This window comes from Kryptolebias marmoratus, linkage group LG20, assembly GCF_001649575.2.
Source record: "Kryptolebias marmoratus isolate JLee-2015 linkage group LG20, ASM164957v2, whole genome shotgun sequence".
Lineage (NCBI taxonomy): Eukaryota > Metazoa > Chordata > Actinopteri > Cyprinodontiformes > Rivulidae > Kryptolebias > Kryptolebias marmoratus.
Window position 1 is genome coordinate 2,186,693 of NC_051449.1, and position 17,257 is coordinate 2,203,949.

Consider the following 17,257-nt stretch of genomic DNA (forward strand, 5'->3'; position numbering starts at 1 on the left):
GCACATTTTGGCTTCGGTCGCTGCTCCTGCACGCTCCCGGCATTCTGATGTTAACAGGAAGTGACGTCATGTGTCTTCTTCCTGAGTTATTTGGGGTTATTTTGTATTCCACGCTACACAAACCCACAAAGAAGAGACTAGACTGCAGAAACTGTGGCGAATCACTTTAGAAACAATAAATATTGGGTTAAAGTTGCAGGAAAGTTGCGGTGTTTTGGGCAAAGTTGCAAAAAGTTGCGATTTCGCGGGGTTTGCTTGATTTTGCGTTAATAGTTGCGATCGCAACATCGTGAAATCCTGCAGGGTCTGAATTATCAAAATTTAGACTTGTGTTGATACAAGATAACTTGATTTACTTCCACTAACCTTGTCTTAATCTAAAGTTTCAGTTACAATACACACTAAAGGACCAAGAAGACGTTTAAAAAATGTTATGGTGACGGATTATCTCGGATCAAAACGAACAGATTAAATTATTTTCATTGAACTATTCAGCTAATATCTGCATGTTTTTGTGTGATTGGGAATACAAGTTCTACTTGTTCTCCTTTGGAGATAAAAAACCCATCAAACTACTCATTTACACACAAATATAAACACAACAACTAAAAGCTGGATTTATTAGCAGGAAAGTTGCACAACATTATTAAAGATAAAGTGGGTAATAAGTAGGTCAAATCAGTGTATATAATTATCTGCTCCTTTTAAAGCTCCATCCGTGCCCATTAAATGTGTATTTTGTGTTAAAATGACAAACTTTGTCATGTTTGTCAGAAAACGAGAGCAACAGTGTGCATTCAATATTTACCGTTTGTGCAAAAGAGGATAGAGATTTTAGCTCTAAAGTCATTACAGATTCTTAGTTTTATTCCAACAGCAGTATTTGTGTAAAGACCAAGTGAATATCCTCAGATAAACTCCAGAAATCAAAATAAAATGACCTGGAAAGGTATATTTTCAGAATAACTGTTACAAATAACATACAGTTAGTATCATAGTTATTAAAACTATGTCCTTGTTAAGGTTATTAGCAAAGTTTTTACACATAAACCAGCTAAATTAGAGGATTCATGTTTCTGCCACTTTTAGTTAAAATGTTTGGTTTTAAAAAAAACCAAATAATAATAAAAAAAAACAATGAATGGAGGCAGCTGTAATTGTACTTTTCTACGTCTTTAAGCATATTTACAAATAAAGTTATCATCAACTTTGTGTGATTTCTTTCTCTTTACTTTAGTAAAACCTTACAAGTCATTTTCGTGAGTCATTACATCTTAACTAACTCCTAAACTGAAATGTAACTGGTCAGTTTTTTTATTAAATACCTTGTTTTTACTTCAAGCATTGAAGAAATTTTTATATGAATGTTTTTTTTTTCTTTTCAAAATAATTCAGAGCAAAATAAAAATTGGACAAAACATTTAATGAAGTTGGTATTTTTCATTAGGACACAAAACTTATTAGATTTTAACATTTTTTTTAAAAAAAAATGGCCCTGCAGAAATGAGGTCAAACGGCAGCGATTAATTTTTTTTTGTCTCACCAGAACACAAGTTTGGATTTTTATCCTTGTTAGAACGTCGTATTGACTTCCTTTCATTTCTGTAGCCTAACTCTGACCCTTACCTTAAACCTAACCTAAACTCAGTTCTCAGCTTAGCCCCAAACCTAACCTCTGACCCCGACAGGAAGCAGGGTTTGGTCCCCAGGAGAGGTCTGGGTGTGAGCGAGGTCACTCCAGTTCTAATTACATTTTGGATGAGCTGCCGAACACGAAGTTCCTAAAAGAAAAGCAAATCTTTGGGATAATTACACCTGCCAGTTTCACCCAATTTAACCGTCTTGGTAATAAATTCCAGCTCTGCCTAATTGACAACACAGAATCTCATCAGCTGAATTTTAATACGTTTCAAGCAAAAAGGCTGACATGGAGAAGAAGGGGTTTGATTAATTTTTTCACGAGCTCTTAATGAGAATAGCTTACAGTCACAGATTTATGTGTCAGAAGAAGCAGCTAGAAGAACTGGACTCATTTTCTGAGAAGCTTCTTACACAGGAGAGCGCTTCAGAAATTCCTAAATAGTTTGATGTGATTTTCTTGGCTTTGGTAAACTGCTGATTAAAGGATAATACCTCTGAGGATATGTGCTGCTTTCAGATATCACAATGAAAAAGTAATTAATTTTTGTGAAAAACACAAAATAAATATCAGAGACTTGACATCTCCTGTGGTCTTCTCGCTTTCCGCTCCTAAATACGATCATTTACTGCAGCTGAATTCCTGCTAAAGGTCACCTGCATCTAATCTTTCTTGTGTTCTGGATGTTTAGAAACGTGAACTTTGGTCACAGGTCATACCACCTTAACCAGGACTCATTACTAATCCGATGTGCTGCAGTTAAAATAATTGTTTCGTGATCTAAAGGTTAATGTCAGCAGCTGTTCTTTGTTGCCAGGAATGAGATGAGTGATTACAGAGAAAGCTGGAGGTTTTTTCCTCCACTGGCAGGGATAAAAGATCATTTCCTCCGAATATTTCACCACCCACCACAGCGCAGATCAGTGCACGGTGTTAATACGGCGCTCGTTACTGCAGTCCAGTTAAAGTGATGCACTCCTGTATCCTGATATATCCCCTGCAGCTAAAACTGCACATGTTCTGCAACCGAACAGATTTGCTTCCTGTTAATTTAACCCCCAAATAAGAAAGTTTTAAACCTAATTGTTATGTAATAATCTTGAGAATCAAGTCAAACAATAATAAAATGGATATAAAACAACCTGTTCTCTGCTGCATTAGATCACATTCATCTAAATGTCTAAATCTATGTCTGGTTTAACTATATGCATGTTATTTTCTTAAAAACCATTTCATATATTGTGGTATCTTTCCCTTTTTAAATATTTACAGTTGTGTTAGACACACACAAACAGATTTTAAGACCTGACCCCCCCAGTTCTTTCCACAGCTGAGAGTGATTCTTGTCCCACGCTCCTGGTGACCCGCTTAGCCAAATACATGTGTGTGTACACACACACACTCCTATAAATCAACAGTTACTGTAGCTGCAGGCTTAGAGGAGTCCAAACACAAACACATGTCCGCACAAGCGCCGAACAGCTTTCCGCACGGTCGTATAATTGTTCGCAAACCCACAAAGTTCCACTTCAGTTTGCATAAACGCTCTCTCAGCTCCTGAGTGAGGAGTTCCAACACAAACACGGCGATGGACAGACTCGCCGCTTTATCAGAGAACAGGGAAATAAACCGACGAGGACAAACACACTTTTAACACACACATGGGCATAAATCTGCTGGCCCAAAGGACAGATGGGTGTTTCCTGTGTGAGCAGGAACATGAGAACATGACATTCAGCTTCCCGAACTCTTTAAGTGCTTATTTTAGTCATTTTCCTTTTTTATAATTCATCTGACCGGTCATAACATTTGTTTGGTGAGCTGTCCTTTTGTTGGGGTAATTATTCGGCCCCTCGGCCCACCGCCCACACAATGCAACTTTTAAACAGTGAAGAGTTTTAATGGAGGCTGCTGGTGTTCCCACTCAGTCTGCTGCTCTGCCAGGAAGGAGAAACTGGAGCTGCCTGATTAGACTTTCAGTGATAAATCAGATTCATTCACTATAGGATGATAATGGAATCTCGGTGATTAATTCACTTTATTACTCCACATTGTTTGAGGAATATCATTTGTTCCAGCAAATTTGCATCCATCATCTATAAATGTAATAAATTTCTGTCTGGAGTCTTATCACCTGCACCAACGGGGATGGGTGTTCGTCCAAAAGGAGTCCGAGTCTCTTAAAGAACCGGGTTTTATTCTGTTTGTTTCTCTTTATAAGCTGTTAGCTGATGAATGTTCAGAAGGTCTCGTTTGACGCTTTCGTGTTCGATTCCTCAGATATGCCCCTCCACGTCCGGCGCAGCAGCGACCCTGCCCTTATCACCATCAACGGGCCGTTTGGCGGCGTTGAGTCACGCGTCCAAGCGGAAGAAACGCCGTCCAGGAAGAACCCGACCCGGTGGTCCACCACGGCGGGCTTCCTGAAGGCTCGGCATTCCTCCGACACAAACAGCCTGGAGAGGAAGGTAAAGGCCCAGGGAAACGTTTGTTAGCATAATACTTATTTATATTTTGATTTTAAATGGTGGAAACCACTGTCGCTTTAGGTACTGTGTGTGTTTGATAAAAAAGAAAAGTAAACCCACAGGCATACCTGCATTAGAAGAGCTAATTTTCTAAAAAAAATGCGGTTTATGTCCCTGCAGAGTAAAGGTTTGGACACGTACCGCAGCCTGCCGCGGGACACAGGGACCTGGACCAATCAGAGGGAGTTTCAGCGAGAGACAGCCAGGTCGTCCCTCAGCGCCAATCACCCCATGGTGGACCGCTGGTTGGAGAGACAGGAGCAGGTACGTGGACGTAAACGCCTCCAAACTCAGAACATATTTTACTTTCCCAAGGCTTAATATATGGGCGTTGTTTCAAAAATCTGTCATTTGTTTTGAAAGTGGAAATAAATTACAACCACAGGCATTATAATTTGTTTACTTTTATCTACTTAAATGATACACATCCAGCACCTAACAGTTGTCATTACTCCCGATTTTTTTTATTTTTTATGAGCCTAAAGTTCTTTAAGTGACCCGGATCCCCTCCTGAGTCTGACCCAGTCCTTTCAACGGCCACAGCTCTTATTGTGGAGGTTAAAAAGTGAGAAATTTTCCCCACAAACCCCCAATGACTGATAAGTTATAGAAGGAGAAACAGTGCTGACACAATAAATATGAATCATACAGTTCATACAGTCCTCTTTAAGTGGACTTTTAAAATCTTCCAGGGTTTCAGATTTTTTCTTTTTCTTTAAACTCCCTTTGGGGTTATGCACTTTAAAGCTGAACAGAAGATCTCATGACTTGCATGCAGGCCTCGGTTTGCAGGGTTTGAATGAATTATATTGCAATAAAGTTATTTTTTTGTTTAAAAACCACGCCACCATAAGCTGCACAGTACTGATGATGTGCCCGCCTGGATTTTAGTAATAATCTGTGGCGTGACGGGTAACGTGGTGTTGATTACTCCGGCCTCATGTTCCAACAGAAGGGCTGCAGATGTTGCTTTTTTTTTTTTTTAAAACCAATAAAATGAGTTTATTTTGATGGAGTAGTCATTTTGACGTGCGCGAGCCTTCTTCAGCAACTCAGACAGATACCATAAAGCATTAAGGTCATTTATTCATTAATTTAGTCTATTTAGAATGAGAACATTTTAAACATTTCTGTACAGTTAGTTTGGGTTTGCTTATGATCTGTTTTCAGAGTTGTGTTAGTCTACGACCTGACCATCTTTCTTTAGATCCAGCACAGAATAACAAGCTTTTAAACCGTTTAGATTCTTCGTATTTATCCAGACTTGTTGATTTATTTTAAAAGCAAGTGTAGTAAAGGTTCTCACGATCTGAGTAATGTTACTCATCAGTCTAACAGGTTTTAGTTTATGAGGTTAAATGATGTAACTCAGTCAGCGTTGAGGACCTGCTGAAGTCCATCTGGCCTCCTGATCTCACACAGATTCACAGACAGACACATTCCCACCCCCTCCCCGTACCTCCGACAGACCTCACAGTGACTCCAACAGTTATATGAATCTTTTCATCCTGTTGGTGTGTCTGTGTGTGTCTGTGTGTGTGTTGGGAGGGTTATTTATGTATCTTCTCTGTGTGAAAGCGAGAGGCAGCTTGTTGACTGTGTTTGTGTGGGAGCTCAGAAATAACTCGAACAGTTTGGGAGAAAGTTCCACGTGTGACATCAGGTTTAGCTTCAGGAAAGGTCCAGTCCTAAATTTCCTGCTCGCTGAAACCGGCTCTGCTTTGTTACGAGAAGGATGTTGCAACAACACTGCATAATGAGAAGTCTGGTTTTTATTTAATAAAGACATGAAAGAACTGTGGAAAAGGAACAACTTTGTCTGTCCATATAAATAAAGGATTATTTCATCAACTTGGAAGTAAAGACACAGCCAGGAAAAGCAGGCCTGTTGTTCATTGTAATAGAATTGTCCCTTTTTAGACCTTTCCATCCAAGGATGATCAGATGTTCCTGCCTGTATGGAAGTTCACGTGGAACTCTTAAACACAATTACTTATAGAGCTGAAACTGTCTTCGTTAGGGAGAGCAAGCAATGCTTTAGCACCACGGACCCGGTTGTAAAGCCTGGTTTTTACCTGCAGCGTCCTGCAGAAGAACTGAAGTCACGGTTTAATTTGTGCTTTTACGCCCTCTGCACAGACAGAATCACTCGAATGGCTACAACACGGCGTGCACTAAATGTCTTTAACACAACATGCATGCCCCGAGATTTACAGACCATTTCAGCCCAGCAGAACCGTTATTAAACATCAAAACAGCAGCACAGTTAAAAGGCAACAGAATATACATTGCAAAGAAACAAAAACATAACACCAAGGATGTAATGATCTGTTATATGGAGAGTATTACTAACAACAAAAAATAGGTTTGAGTGGGAAATATATTAACTCAGAAAAGACAGCAAACCGAAAATCTAATTTCCTAATTAAAAGCAGCTGACAGATGCAGAAAAAGGACTGACTGAATAAAAGGGTAATTCTGCTGTATTTTGTTAATAGTAATGATATATTATATGTCCTCTAATAGTTTATTTTCACACTGAAAATAATTCCTCTGTGGATTAAATAGCCTTGAAACCCCTTTTTTCTCCAGCGGTGGATGAAGCCTTTGTTGGGAATTTAAAAAAAGAAACGTAAGGAAAAGAAGAATGGCACGCAGACAATAGAATATGCACTGATTTAATTAGAACAGAGCAGCTTGAAAAGAAGAATTAAACAAAGCGATTTCCTCAAGTTGGTTTCATCTGATCTTCCCAGAATAAAATAACATTGAACAGACTGATTAAAAATGAGGGAAAGAATTAGAATAGGGAGTTGTATAATAAAGAAGGCCCATTTTACTGCTGGTGCACAGAACGGGGCATAGCTTTGCTGCTGAATTGATCCCGATTAAATTGCATTGAAATGAGCGAATCCATTCTCGGCTCTGAAGTGGGTAATTGTGCGCGCCTGCAGCACAACTGGCAGCTCGCTGACATACAGGAGGGGAAGAAAAAAATCTGTTTGGAGCTGCGTTCACGAGCTCCTGGAGCTACCAGCGCTCACTGGCAACAGGTTGGGGTCACCATGGCAACAGCGAGCTGTCAGTCGAGGGTATTAATGAAAGCGAGTTGGAGAAAGGGAAAGGAGGCCTGCCCTGCTGTGTGTATGTGTGTGTTTTTGTTTATGTTAAAGAGCCATGGGGGCATTTATGCATCTGGAAATATGTGTGTGTGATCGTAGCTGTGTGTGTTTCGCGTGTCAGCTGTGAGGATGTGTCAAAAATCCGAGAAGTCTTCGACTGCATTGCAAATCAACCAATTAGGAGGAAGAGGCAAAAGCCACCCAGCCTCCTGGAGTGTCGGTGAGCTGAAGCTCAACAATCACCACAGAAGAACACACACACACACACACACACACACACATCGCAGGCTGTCTGGGTCAGCCTTCAGTGTTCACCTCTGCTGGTAGTCAGCAGTCTCTGTGGAAAAATGTGTCACAGCATGTCGGCTTGTATTTGTTATATTTTCTCTCTGCTGCTTTTTAAAACCTCCTGTGTTTGTTAACAGACATGTGGTGTGCTTTGAGTGCACAAGCTCTTATTATTTTAAATAATCTGTTAATGTTTGTGCTTGAAATTATTCATCTGTCCACCACGCTGTACCTTCTTAGCTTCGGTCACCTCGTATCTGTACTTTTTGGGTACAGAAAGCCGTCTGATCTCTTTCCATCCAGCTTCCCAACATTTAATCCACTGGAGTACACTTTTGAAATGGAAAAACCCACAAAACATTTAGTTTAATGATAGCTGTTATTATTATCAGAGGTCCAGCACAGGTTGAAGGACTGGAAGGTAAAGTTAGAGACTGAAATGGTTTGGACATGTCCAGAGGAGGGACAGAAGGATGCTGGAGACAAAGAGGACATATATGGATGCAGTTAGAGGACATGGAACGTCTGTATGCTGTGAGCCACGACTGAGCCAATATGCATCTCCCAAAGTAGATGGTTTAACCTTAATTTACCAGAAATATTTGTTCTTCTGTGTGTTTTACAAATTGGGATTATTGCATACAGTGTTGTTGATTGTAGAAAGAAGTGCAGCATGATCCTGTGCAGGGGACATGCAGGATTGTGGACATACATACGTAGGGTAAGTGCGTTTGTGCACTTTGTAATGGCTTGGTACAAAAAGGGGTTCATCAAAAGTCCACTTAAAACTCAATCAGTCCCTTTAGACTCTCCAGGCTTTTTGGTACTTTTAGCACCCAGTAGATGTGATCAGTTTCTTACATCGAGCCTTAGAAATATTCAAAAACCCAAATTAACAAACATAAAACAAAACAATCATGGCGGCAACCCTTTTTTTCCCCCGATTTAAAAGCATCAATGTGTAAAATGTCGAAAAACTCTGCAAAAAAGCACTATATACAACAAAGTAGACATTTGTAGGTGTGATGCACAAAGAAAACTAAATCTGCTTAGCAACACAGAATAAATGCTTCCCTTTTATCTATCAGTGCAAATTAAGATAATATCTGAGGGCAATTTTATCATCCTGACTGAACTAGAACGTTGTATAGTGAGTATTATTATGAGTAACATGTTTTTCCTTCCAATTAGCAACTTAAAAGTGGAGCTCTTATTAAACTGCCTCAGTGTGTGATCTTTGTGCTGCAGTGGGTTCGAACCAACCTCGGGTCAGAAACTACTTTCTTTAGCTGCAGTATGGAGTTTGTGACTCAGTGTGTGATGTTAGTGCAGTTTGTAATTCTGCTGTGTCCTCAGCAATTAGACCGCTGAGGCACAGAGTTAGTTTCATGGCTTCGCACATCTGCACACAAACTCTTCCAACACACAGCTTCTTCACCTGTGCAGAAATGCTCATGTAGGTATCATGTTACTTCATACACGTGAACTTTAACAAGCAGCCGGGGGTGAGACAAACCGATGTGTCGTCTCCAAGCAGAAGTCATGCCTGCACATGCACGCCTCAGACACACAAATAAAGCAAAGTTCCACTGCAAGCATGTGTGTGCACCAAAACAAATCTCTGTAAGCAGAGACAGACTCTCCTCCACTGCTTTCCGACTAACAAGCCTCTGTGCAGCATGGAGCTGAGGGTTGAGTCCCTCAGGTGCACAGCAGAGCTTTAGAAGGATAAATCATGCAGACCTGAGCCTTACTCCCATAAATCACTTCAGACTGTGTGGACGCTCACCTGAATGCGTGTTCTTATGTGCATGCATAATGCACATGGAAACCAGCGTGTTTCCTGCCAATCCGTGTCTGTGTGCAGGAATTGTTTTCCCCCGGCTTTCAGCATGCATGTATTCTTCTGCGAGGCTTCGTGTTTGTGATGTTTTGATGTTAGATAGATGAACCGGGCCAGCAGGATCAGTGTGGGTTCAGAACAAATGACCAGCAGGTGCTGCTGTGGAGCTGAGATTGAAGACGGGCAGGTTTGTGTGTGTGTGTGTGTGTGTGTGTGTGTGTGTCCTTCTGTTTGTGCTATATGTTGGTGTGGTGTGAATGGATGCACAGATAAAACGCTGTAGGTGTGTGTTTGTGTTTGCAGATGTCTGAATAGTTCAGTGTTAATCCGCAGTCACCTTGTTATAATGAGCTTTTAGTCTGACTCTCTTCTCACGTTTCCATCTGTATTGTGAACCTTATTATTGTGTCTCTTTTAACAGCTCCTCTTCTTACTGACCGCTCTGTTTCTGGGCTTCATACACACATTAGATGATTATGTATTTGCTCGTTGTTTCAGTTTTCTGTTCTGTTTTCTTCTTTTGTCTCACCTCTAGCGTGATTTTCACGACCTGCCTTTAATATTCTGTTGTCAGAACTCATTTAGCAACATCTCAGTGGAGTTAGGGTCGTTTTTTTAATATATGTTTCTGGTTTCTTTCATAACATGTAAACCTAATCAGTGTCTTTCAGTTTCTGGTTCTAGCATTCGATGAAAGGATGCATATCACCGGCCAGTGTTTTCAAAAAGATCGTCTTATGTTGACAAATGACAGCAAGATATGAAACGAACGCTTGTTGTGAATGAGTCTCAGCTACTATCACAACAAACTTAAGCTCACAGTTTTGTAAAATTGAAGGAGGTATAGCTAGTTTTGTGTTTTCTAAGTGGTGGCCATCTTGAATTGGGTTGTATTCAAAGGTTAGTCAGTTGGTAGATGCACAGATGTTCATTTGGTTTGGAAGGTTGACTCCTGTAGTTAATGTGCGATTCGTTATAACTCTCAGCTACTACTACACCAAATTTTAGCTAAATATCTGTAAAATTGACTGACTTATAGCATTACAGATGAATACATACAGACACAGGAAATCCTGCAGTGACTAAATAAGAGTTCAGACCCGAACATCTTTGGATGACCGTACTTCGACCCTCAGCCAACGTGGATAAACAGAAAATCTCTGCTGAAAAGAAGAGGTGTTTGATTAGAAAGGCCCAACGCTGCCAGAATGGGTTTAACCGAATACTTTTATTTCATTCTTTAATTTTGAGTACCTTAAAGGATTACTTGATAAACCTGCTGAAGCTCTGGTTGAGAACTGTAAACTGAAAGGAAAATTGTGGGCTGAAGGAACTGGAAGCCGAGTCTAAAACATAACGTTAGTAAAACGCCTCGAGGCAGACACATTTCAGCAGAAGGACTAAGTTTTAGTAGCAATGAAAAGGTGAGGCATGATCCATGAATTTATTGGTCTTCTCATTGATGATTAGAGGGAAATCTTACAACAGGTCAGTGTGGCGCCTGTTGGTTAGTTTCGATGGTGATACTAAAACCTTTCTGCAGTTTTAGTCCTGACAGTCAGATAAACCATTTTATAATTCCTTTTTATTCTGAATCCTCTCACCTACTAATTTAAAATGTTATTTTAATTATTAACAAGGTTACAGTTGACGCTTTTCCACGTATGACATAGGTCCAAGAACAAAGACAGAGTCCATACATTTTTTTGTCCATTGTCATGTATTACACACATATTTCAGCCACTTTTTTCCCTTTTCTTCTCTATTTCAGACCTGCAGCAGTTCAGAGTAAACTTGGGCCTGTTTAATATCCATGCATTGTCATTTTTTTCTCTCTCTGAGCTCCTTCTCTCCTTATTGCATTTGATCTCTTGGTTTGAATATGACAGAGAACCGTGGGAGCGCACATTCCTTCCAGCTGGGAGGAACATGATGAAAAAGCTGCAGCAGAGAGATGGAAAGGTAGATGAAAGACAGCTCTTCTCCTCTCGAGGGCGTGCAGTTTCCCCAAGGGGGGGTCTCAGTGTGCCGCCTGCTGTCAGGACGTCACATACACGCACACAGCCGTATAATTCAATGTTCATCACCTGCTCCCAAAATCTAATTACTCCAAAAATAAGCCCGCTCAGGTTGGACAGATGGCAGGTCTTTGTAGAAACTTAATCCACCTGTTGAGGCTCATGAAGGTTTCAGAATCACACACGGCAAAGCAGCAACTCAAATCAAAGATAAAAATCTCAGATATGTAAAGCTGGCGCGCTCCTCAGGTTTATGAACAAGAGGGTTTATCAGCGGGCGATAAAACGATCAAAGCCGGACGGGAAGGATGACAACGGCAGGTGGCAGCTGTTATCAGAGGAGAGACGTGGATATGACAGAACAAGGACAGAGCTGATTTTGTCTTCGTTATTTGTGTTGGTGTACATCTCTCTCAGTTTTGCATATTTAGGCTTCCAGCAATTGTTTTTTTTTATATCAGGGTTGCACAATATATTGAACATTTACTGTCAGTGAGCGCTTTCTCAATATGTCAAAGGACTGCCATAAATCATATTTCATCTTCTACATGTAATAATATCTGTATTTGGTCAATCCAATGGATCTCACTGGATGTTTTAGATGGTTCAGATGATGATAAAAGATGTTAGAAGAGGAAAACATGGTTTTATTGCACATGATACCATCATCACATTATTAAACAAGAATATCACACATCACAAGTGTTTTATTAATATCTTTCAGACATGGTTTACATATTTTGTATAGTTTATGCCTAAAATGCTCTTTTGTATGCTATCTATATTACTAGACGGATTTATATTTCTTATTGTTGGGGCGGCAGTGGCTCAGGAGGTAGGGGTTTGTCCTGTAATCGGAGGGTTGCTGGTTCGAGCCCCCGCTCCGACTGTCTCAGCCGTTGTGTCCTTGGGCAAGACACTTCACCCGCCTTGCCTACTGGTGGTGGTCAGAGGGCTCGGTGGCGCCGGTGTGATGGCAGCCTCACCTCTGTCAGCCCGCCCCAGGGCAGCTGTGGCTACGATGTAGCTTACCACCACCAGTGTGTGAATGTGTGGATGAATGTGTGAATGATTGTAGTATGAAGTGCTTTGGGGTCCTTGGACTAGATAAAGCGCTATATAAGTGCAAGCCATTTACCATTTACCATTGTTGTCACTTTGCTGCAGCATTAATGCAAGTTTTCCCTTTGAGGAGTCTGGAAAAATATCAACTGTGCCCCCAGTGAAAATGGGACTATTTGCAAATTAGTTCAGATTCAAAAACACATAAAGACATTATGAGTGTTTTAATATTTCTTGATTAGACCAAAGATTATGGAATGACGGGTTAATTAACAGTTTTTTCTTTCTGCAGAGACTTTTTGTTACACAGTAGAACGGGTAAAGAAAATGGCTGTACTGTAGTTGTATTTATTGCTGTAAGAGATTTGAAACATCAACCCATGAAGACATTTTAAAAACACTAAATGTATTTTTTTAAAGAATAATGACCATTCAAGATGAGAATGGTAGATTTTTAAAACAGTATTTAGTGGACAATAAACTTGAATTTCCTACATTAACTTTTACGCTAATGGTTATTCCGGTTTATTGCTGTTCGGTCTGCAGTGAATCACGCTGAAGCAAGAAGGAAAAAGTCAGAGAAAAAGAAACCAAGTGAGTTTTTTTTCTCAACTTGTTTATAGAGACTCGGTCTTCTTCTCTGCAGCAGAATTACTGTTGGAGTCAGTCAGAAAAATGGTCTTCAATCTGACAACTCTACCTCACTCTGTGTGTGTGTGATTCTTGTCACTATTATCCTTAGCTGCCTTCCTCTCAGAGGGGCACTTTAGCCAGTTTTACCTTTTGTTTTGTTCTCTAGCTGCAGCTCCTCTGGGAGCCCCATCTTGGTAAATGGTGCATCACACAACAAGCTGTGTGAGCGGCTGCAGCCCACCGCGGTCACGCCGTGGTTGGGGCGTGTGACTGCACCACCAGGACTACAGCAGCTCCCAAACATCTGACGAAAGCACCAACTGCAGATTCTTGGCCATTAGTATTCAGTACATTTGAGAAGCCAGGGAATGGAGTGAAAGGTGTCTGTGTGAAGGGGATATTTTTATAATAAAGGGTATGTGTAGTCTTAAATTTATTGCTTTAAAAACTTATTTTACTGTCAGTGGCACAAGATGTTGAGCAGCTCATTAAATGTAATAAATGCTTTTATGGATATTATAAATAGATGCATTTCTCATAAAGCATTTTATTAATAACACTAAAGTGTCATATTAATGAAATGCATGTAGAATTTGATCCAAGTTGAAGTGGGATTCATCTTTAGTAGTTTAGCCTAAAAACTTTAACATAAAGGCAGTTGAGTTTTAAAAAGGTCTTTTAAGAGTATCTGTTGGGAATGCCTCCACCACACTACTATGGCTGATTAGCTGTGGCAGCCATCTTGAATCAGGTTGACTCCAAAAGTTGAATACTCTCTGTGAATTTCATTAAAGTCTGTTCAGCGGTATTGAAGATATTTTGCTGACAGACAAACAAAAACAGACACAGGTCAGTACCTAATCGCCTTCCTTTATGGCTGTGGTTGATGGTAATCCTAACTTTTCTTGTGCCCTCAGCCCCTGTTACCTTTTTTTTCTTCTTATTTAAACCATTTAAACCACATAGCACGTAGCATCCAAACACCAGTTATTAGATGGTTAAACAGATGATGAAATTATTTTCAGGTTCAGACATCGATGACTGATCGTTTTTCTACGATTTATACACTCAGAGCATCTCCAGCTTCCTGCTGCATTTTTGTTCTGACAGCAAAAAAAACCTAAAATGTCTGAAAATCTTAGAATCCCTTCAGGCTTCAGGTTGAAACTTTTCCAAGCACCATTTGTTATCCTTTGAAAGAGCTTTGTCACGGCTTGTTGTTCCTTTGTGCAGTGTGTCTTTGCCTGTCTCACTATCTGCCTCTCTGTCACTCTCTTTGAGTCAGTTTGTCCGTCTGCTTTCCCTTTTTTTTTTTAGTTCCATCACTCTTTTAATCTCCCCTGAACTCTCAGGAGACTGTGCTCGGTAATATCTCGAGGATATCACTCAGTATTATAAAGCAAGTCAATTGAAACGTTAAGTTTAGAAACATTTTGGCATTTCAGGCAACACTGACCAAGCTGCAGAATATTTAGTTTAGAAACAGCTTTGATTCCCAATGAAGCCTCTATTATGGACCATCTTAAAGTAACCTGTGGTGCATATTTTATCTTAGTAATACCCCTTTACCAGCTGCTTTGATAAGCTGAGTTCCAGGAGTGGATTTCTGCAGCAACTCTCTGAATATTTAAGGACATGCTAAAATCTTGCTTTCTTCACGCTGATGTTTGCTGATTCTTCTTGTAGTTGCATGAAGTTACTTAAAAGCAGAAACAGCACACGCTGAAATCTGTGGAGTAATTGGTGAAACCCAAGATTTTCAGCTGTATGCAGAGGCGGTTTGCCTACAAACAAGTCATGGAGCAGACGTGTTTCACATTAAACTACCACTGATCTGGAGTTTGTGCTGTAGGTTAGTTTACAGGTGGGACTATGACGTCCTTGTTTCTAAAATGTTGCGTTTAGGCTCTCCACACAAAGAAACAAGGGCTGCTTTTTTCACTCTGGAATCTGGTTTCCAAAAACACCACGTTGGGGCTCTAAATATGCTGTTTCCATGTGGATGCAAGGCTAAAACAATATAAAACCTTTACATATTCACAAAACACCATTTCCATGTGAACAGGGCCTAATCACAAGGAGATACAGGATGTAGCACAACATTTAGGGCTAGTATAAAACACATGAAAGTATATAAATATGCAGAAATGTAAGATATTTAAATCTCTATGAATAATATTAAGCAGCAGTGTGTTGAGAAAAGGCCATGAAAAAGAGATGGAGAGTAAAGATGTGGATAATGAAGTCTCCTCTGTAGCTTTTTTTCTTCGTTAAGCCCAAACAGAATACACATTTACCATCCACCTCTCCTTGGGTAACAGCACTGATAACGTCCCCTCGCCTCTGAGAATCCTCAAATTATTGACGATCCCATCCGCCCATCTGGATCCCATTATCAAAGTGTCTTCAAAGGAAACTAATTAAATTAGTGCAGGGATTTGAGCGCTCTCTGTAATGATGCATTGTGGTCTCGCAGCGGGTCTCGCATCGGCATTCATCAAACGTCTCAGATTTGTCTGTTGTGCACCATAATATCGAAATGATCCAAGTTTGTTTGATCCTTGGATGTTATTTCTCACCAAAATTTAAAAAACACCAAACCCAGGAGGGGTTATATTGCTAGCAAGTGAAATTGTTTGTGTTCATTTAAATGGATTTTTCTGCCTGACGTCCTACATCAGCCTTCGGCGTGTCTTACCTCAAGGATTTATCTAATGAATAAGGCATCAGAGGTTGTGCTCTGATGTTTGATCACCACATCCCCCCAACACAGCGAGTCCATTCAGGTGGCCAGCGTTGAGCCTTCTGAGTGCTTTCAGTGAGAGTTTGAGTGGAAATCTGAAGATGGCTCTTTACTGTCAGATGAGCAAAGTGCACACCAGCAGTGATTTGAGTGTGAGAGTCATCTCACCTACAAAGAAATTGAACACATTTTTTTTGTTGCTTTTCTCTGAAAGGGTCAAACACTCCCTGACTCGCATGCTATTATGTCCTTTTTTTCCCCTCTTTCTCTTTACAGTGGTGTTTTATCTCAGCTTATTCTGTGTCTGTGGTACTAATTTAGTGTTGTCAGACAGGAACCATAAAATGTGGGTCTTTCCAAATGTGTTTCCACTGAGATTTTTTGTGGATAACCTTTGTGATCCTCTGTGGTTGTGGCTGTTATTCTGCCATTTCGTCTGCCATGTCAAAGTAGGTATTAGTTTCTTTGTGTCCATACTATCATGGATTTATTTTCCTAAGTTTGAGGATATTTTTCCCAGGAAAGAACAAAAAAAAATGCAGACGGATGCAACAGCTGTGTAACTTAAAAAAAAAGTCAATATGAAGATTGTCTGGAGTTTTATTTAACCTTCATGTTTGAATTCCTCTGGTGACTCCTGCACAGATGGTGTGTGATGGTTTTCAGGTTAAAGGTTAAAGGTCGAGTCTAATTTATTGTCTTGGGTTCAGTGTTTCATCCAGTTGTGGATACATGAAGCTTTGCTGGAGAAGACACAGACATTAGTTAACAATGATGGATATTTGTGTGTGTCTGTGGTAATAATTGGGTGTGAATTATTTATTTTTTCCTTCATGACTTTCTGCAAAAAATAAGCAATTTCTTTTTTGGCATCTGGTCTTTGGAAATGACATCACAGGTAGGTGTGGTACAGAAATGCAACATGTGGCACAGGTGATGGTGGTGGAGGTCCTAAATAAGAAGGAGATCCCTGATAAGATGACCGTCAAGGTGATTTTTAAAGCTTAAAAAGGGAAAACCCTGCTTTGATATCATTTTGAAGCTTGTTTCACCATCAAACTATGAATGAAAACATTCCAGACTTGCACTGCCTTGTCATGCCAGATGGTGTTTTAAGATGATTGTATCACTCGGTGCAGAACCCACGGTTATTCTGTAGGCAGTGTTTGAGCTGAAGATGATGCTGGCAGTCACTCATGGAGGTCTTTGTCCTTTTTAGATGGTGAAGCATCAAAAAGTTGGACCAACAAAGCAGCTTCAGTGGTCCTTGATATTAATCCCTTAAGTCTCTGTAACTGTATGGGAGGACAAAACACATTTTCCCCACAAGATATTTAATGATTAGGTCTTTTGGCTGTACGGTTAATGAGATTTTTACTTA

General features: G+C 40.1%; 1 protein-coding gene across 7 annotated transcripts in view; it reads left to right on the top strand.

Annotated features, from left to right (window-relative positions):
• LOC108243849 (partitioning defective 3 homolog) overlaps nucleotides 1–17,257 on the top strand; it is a 251,070-nt gene that overhangs the window by 88,097 nt on the left and 145,716 nt on the right. For all 7 annotated transcript variants that reach the window (XM_017429549.3, XM_037973000.1, XM_017429551.3 and 4 more), the window contains exons 4-5: nucleotides 3,920–4,107; nucleotides 4,288–4,431. In XM_017429549.3, coding sequence (XP_017285038.1) covers nucleotides 3,920–4,107; nucleotides 4,288–4,431 — 332 coding nt within the window. The remainder of the gene's footprint in view (nucleotides 1–3,919; nucleotides 4,108–4,287; nucleotides 4,432–17,257) is intronic.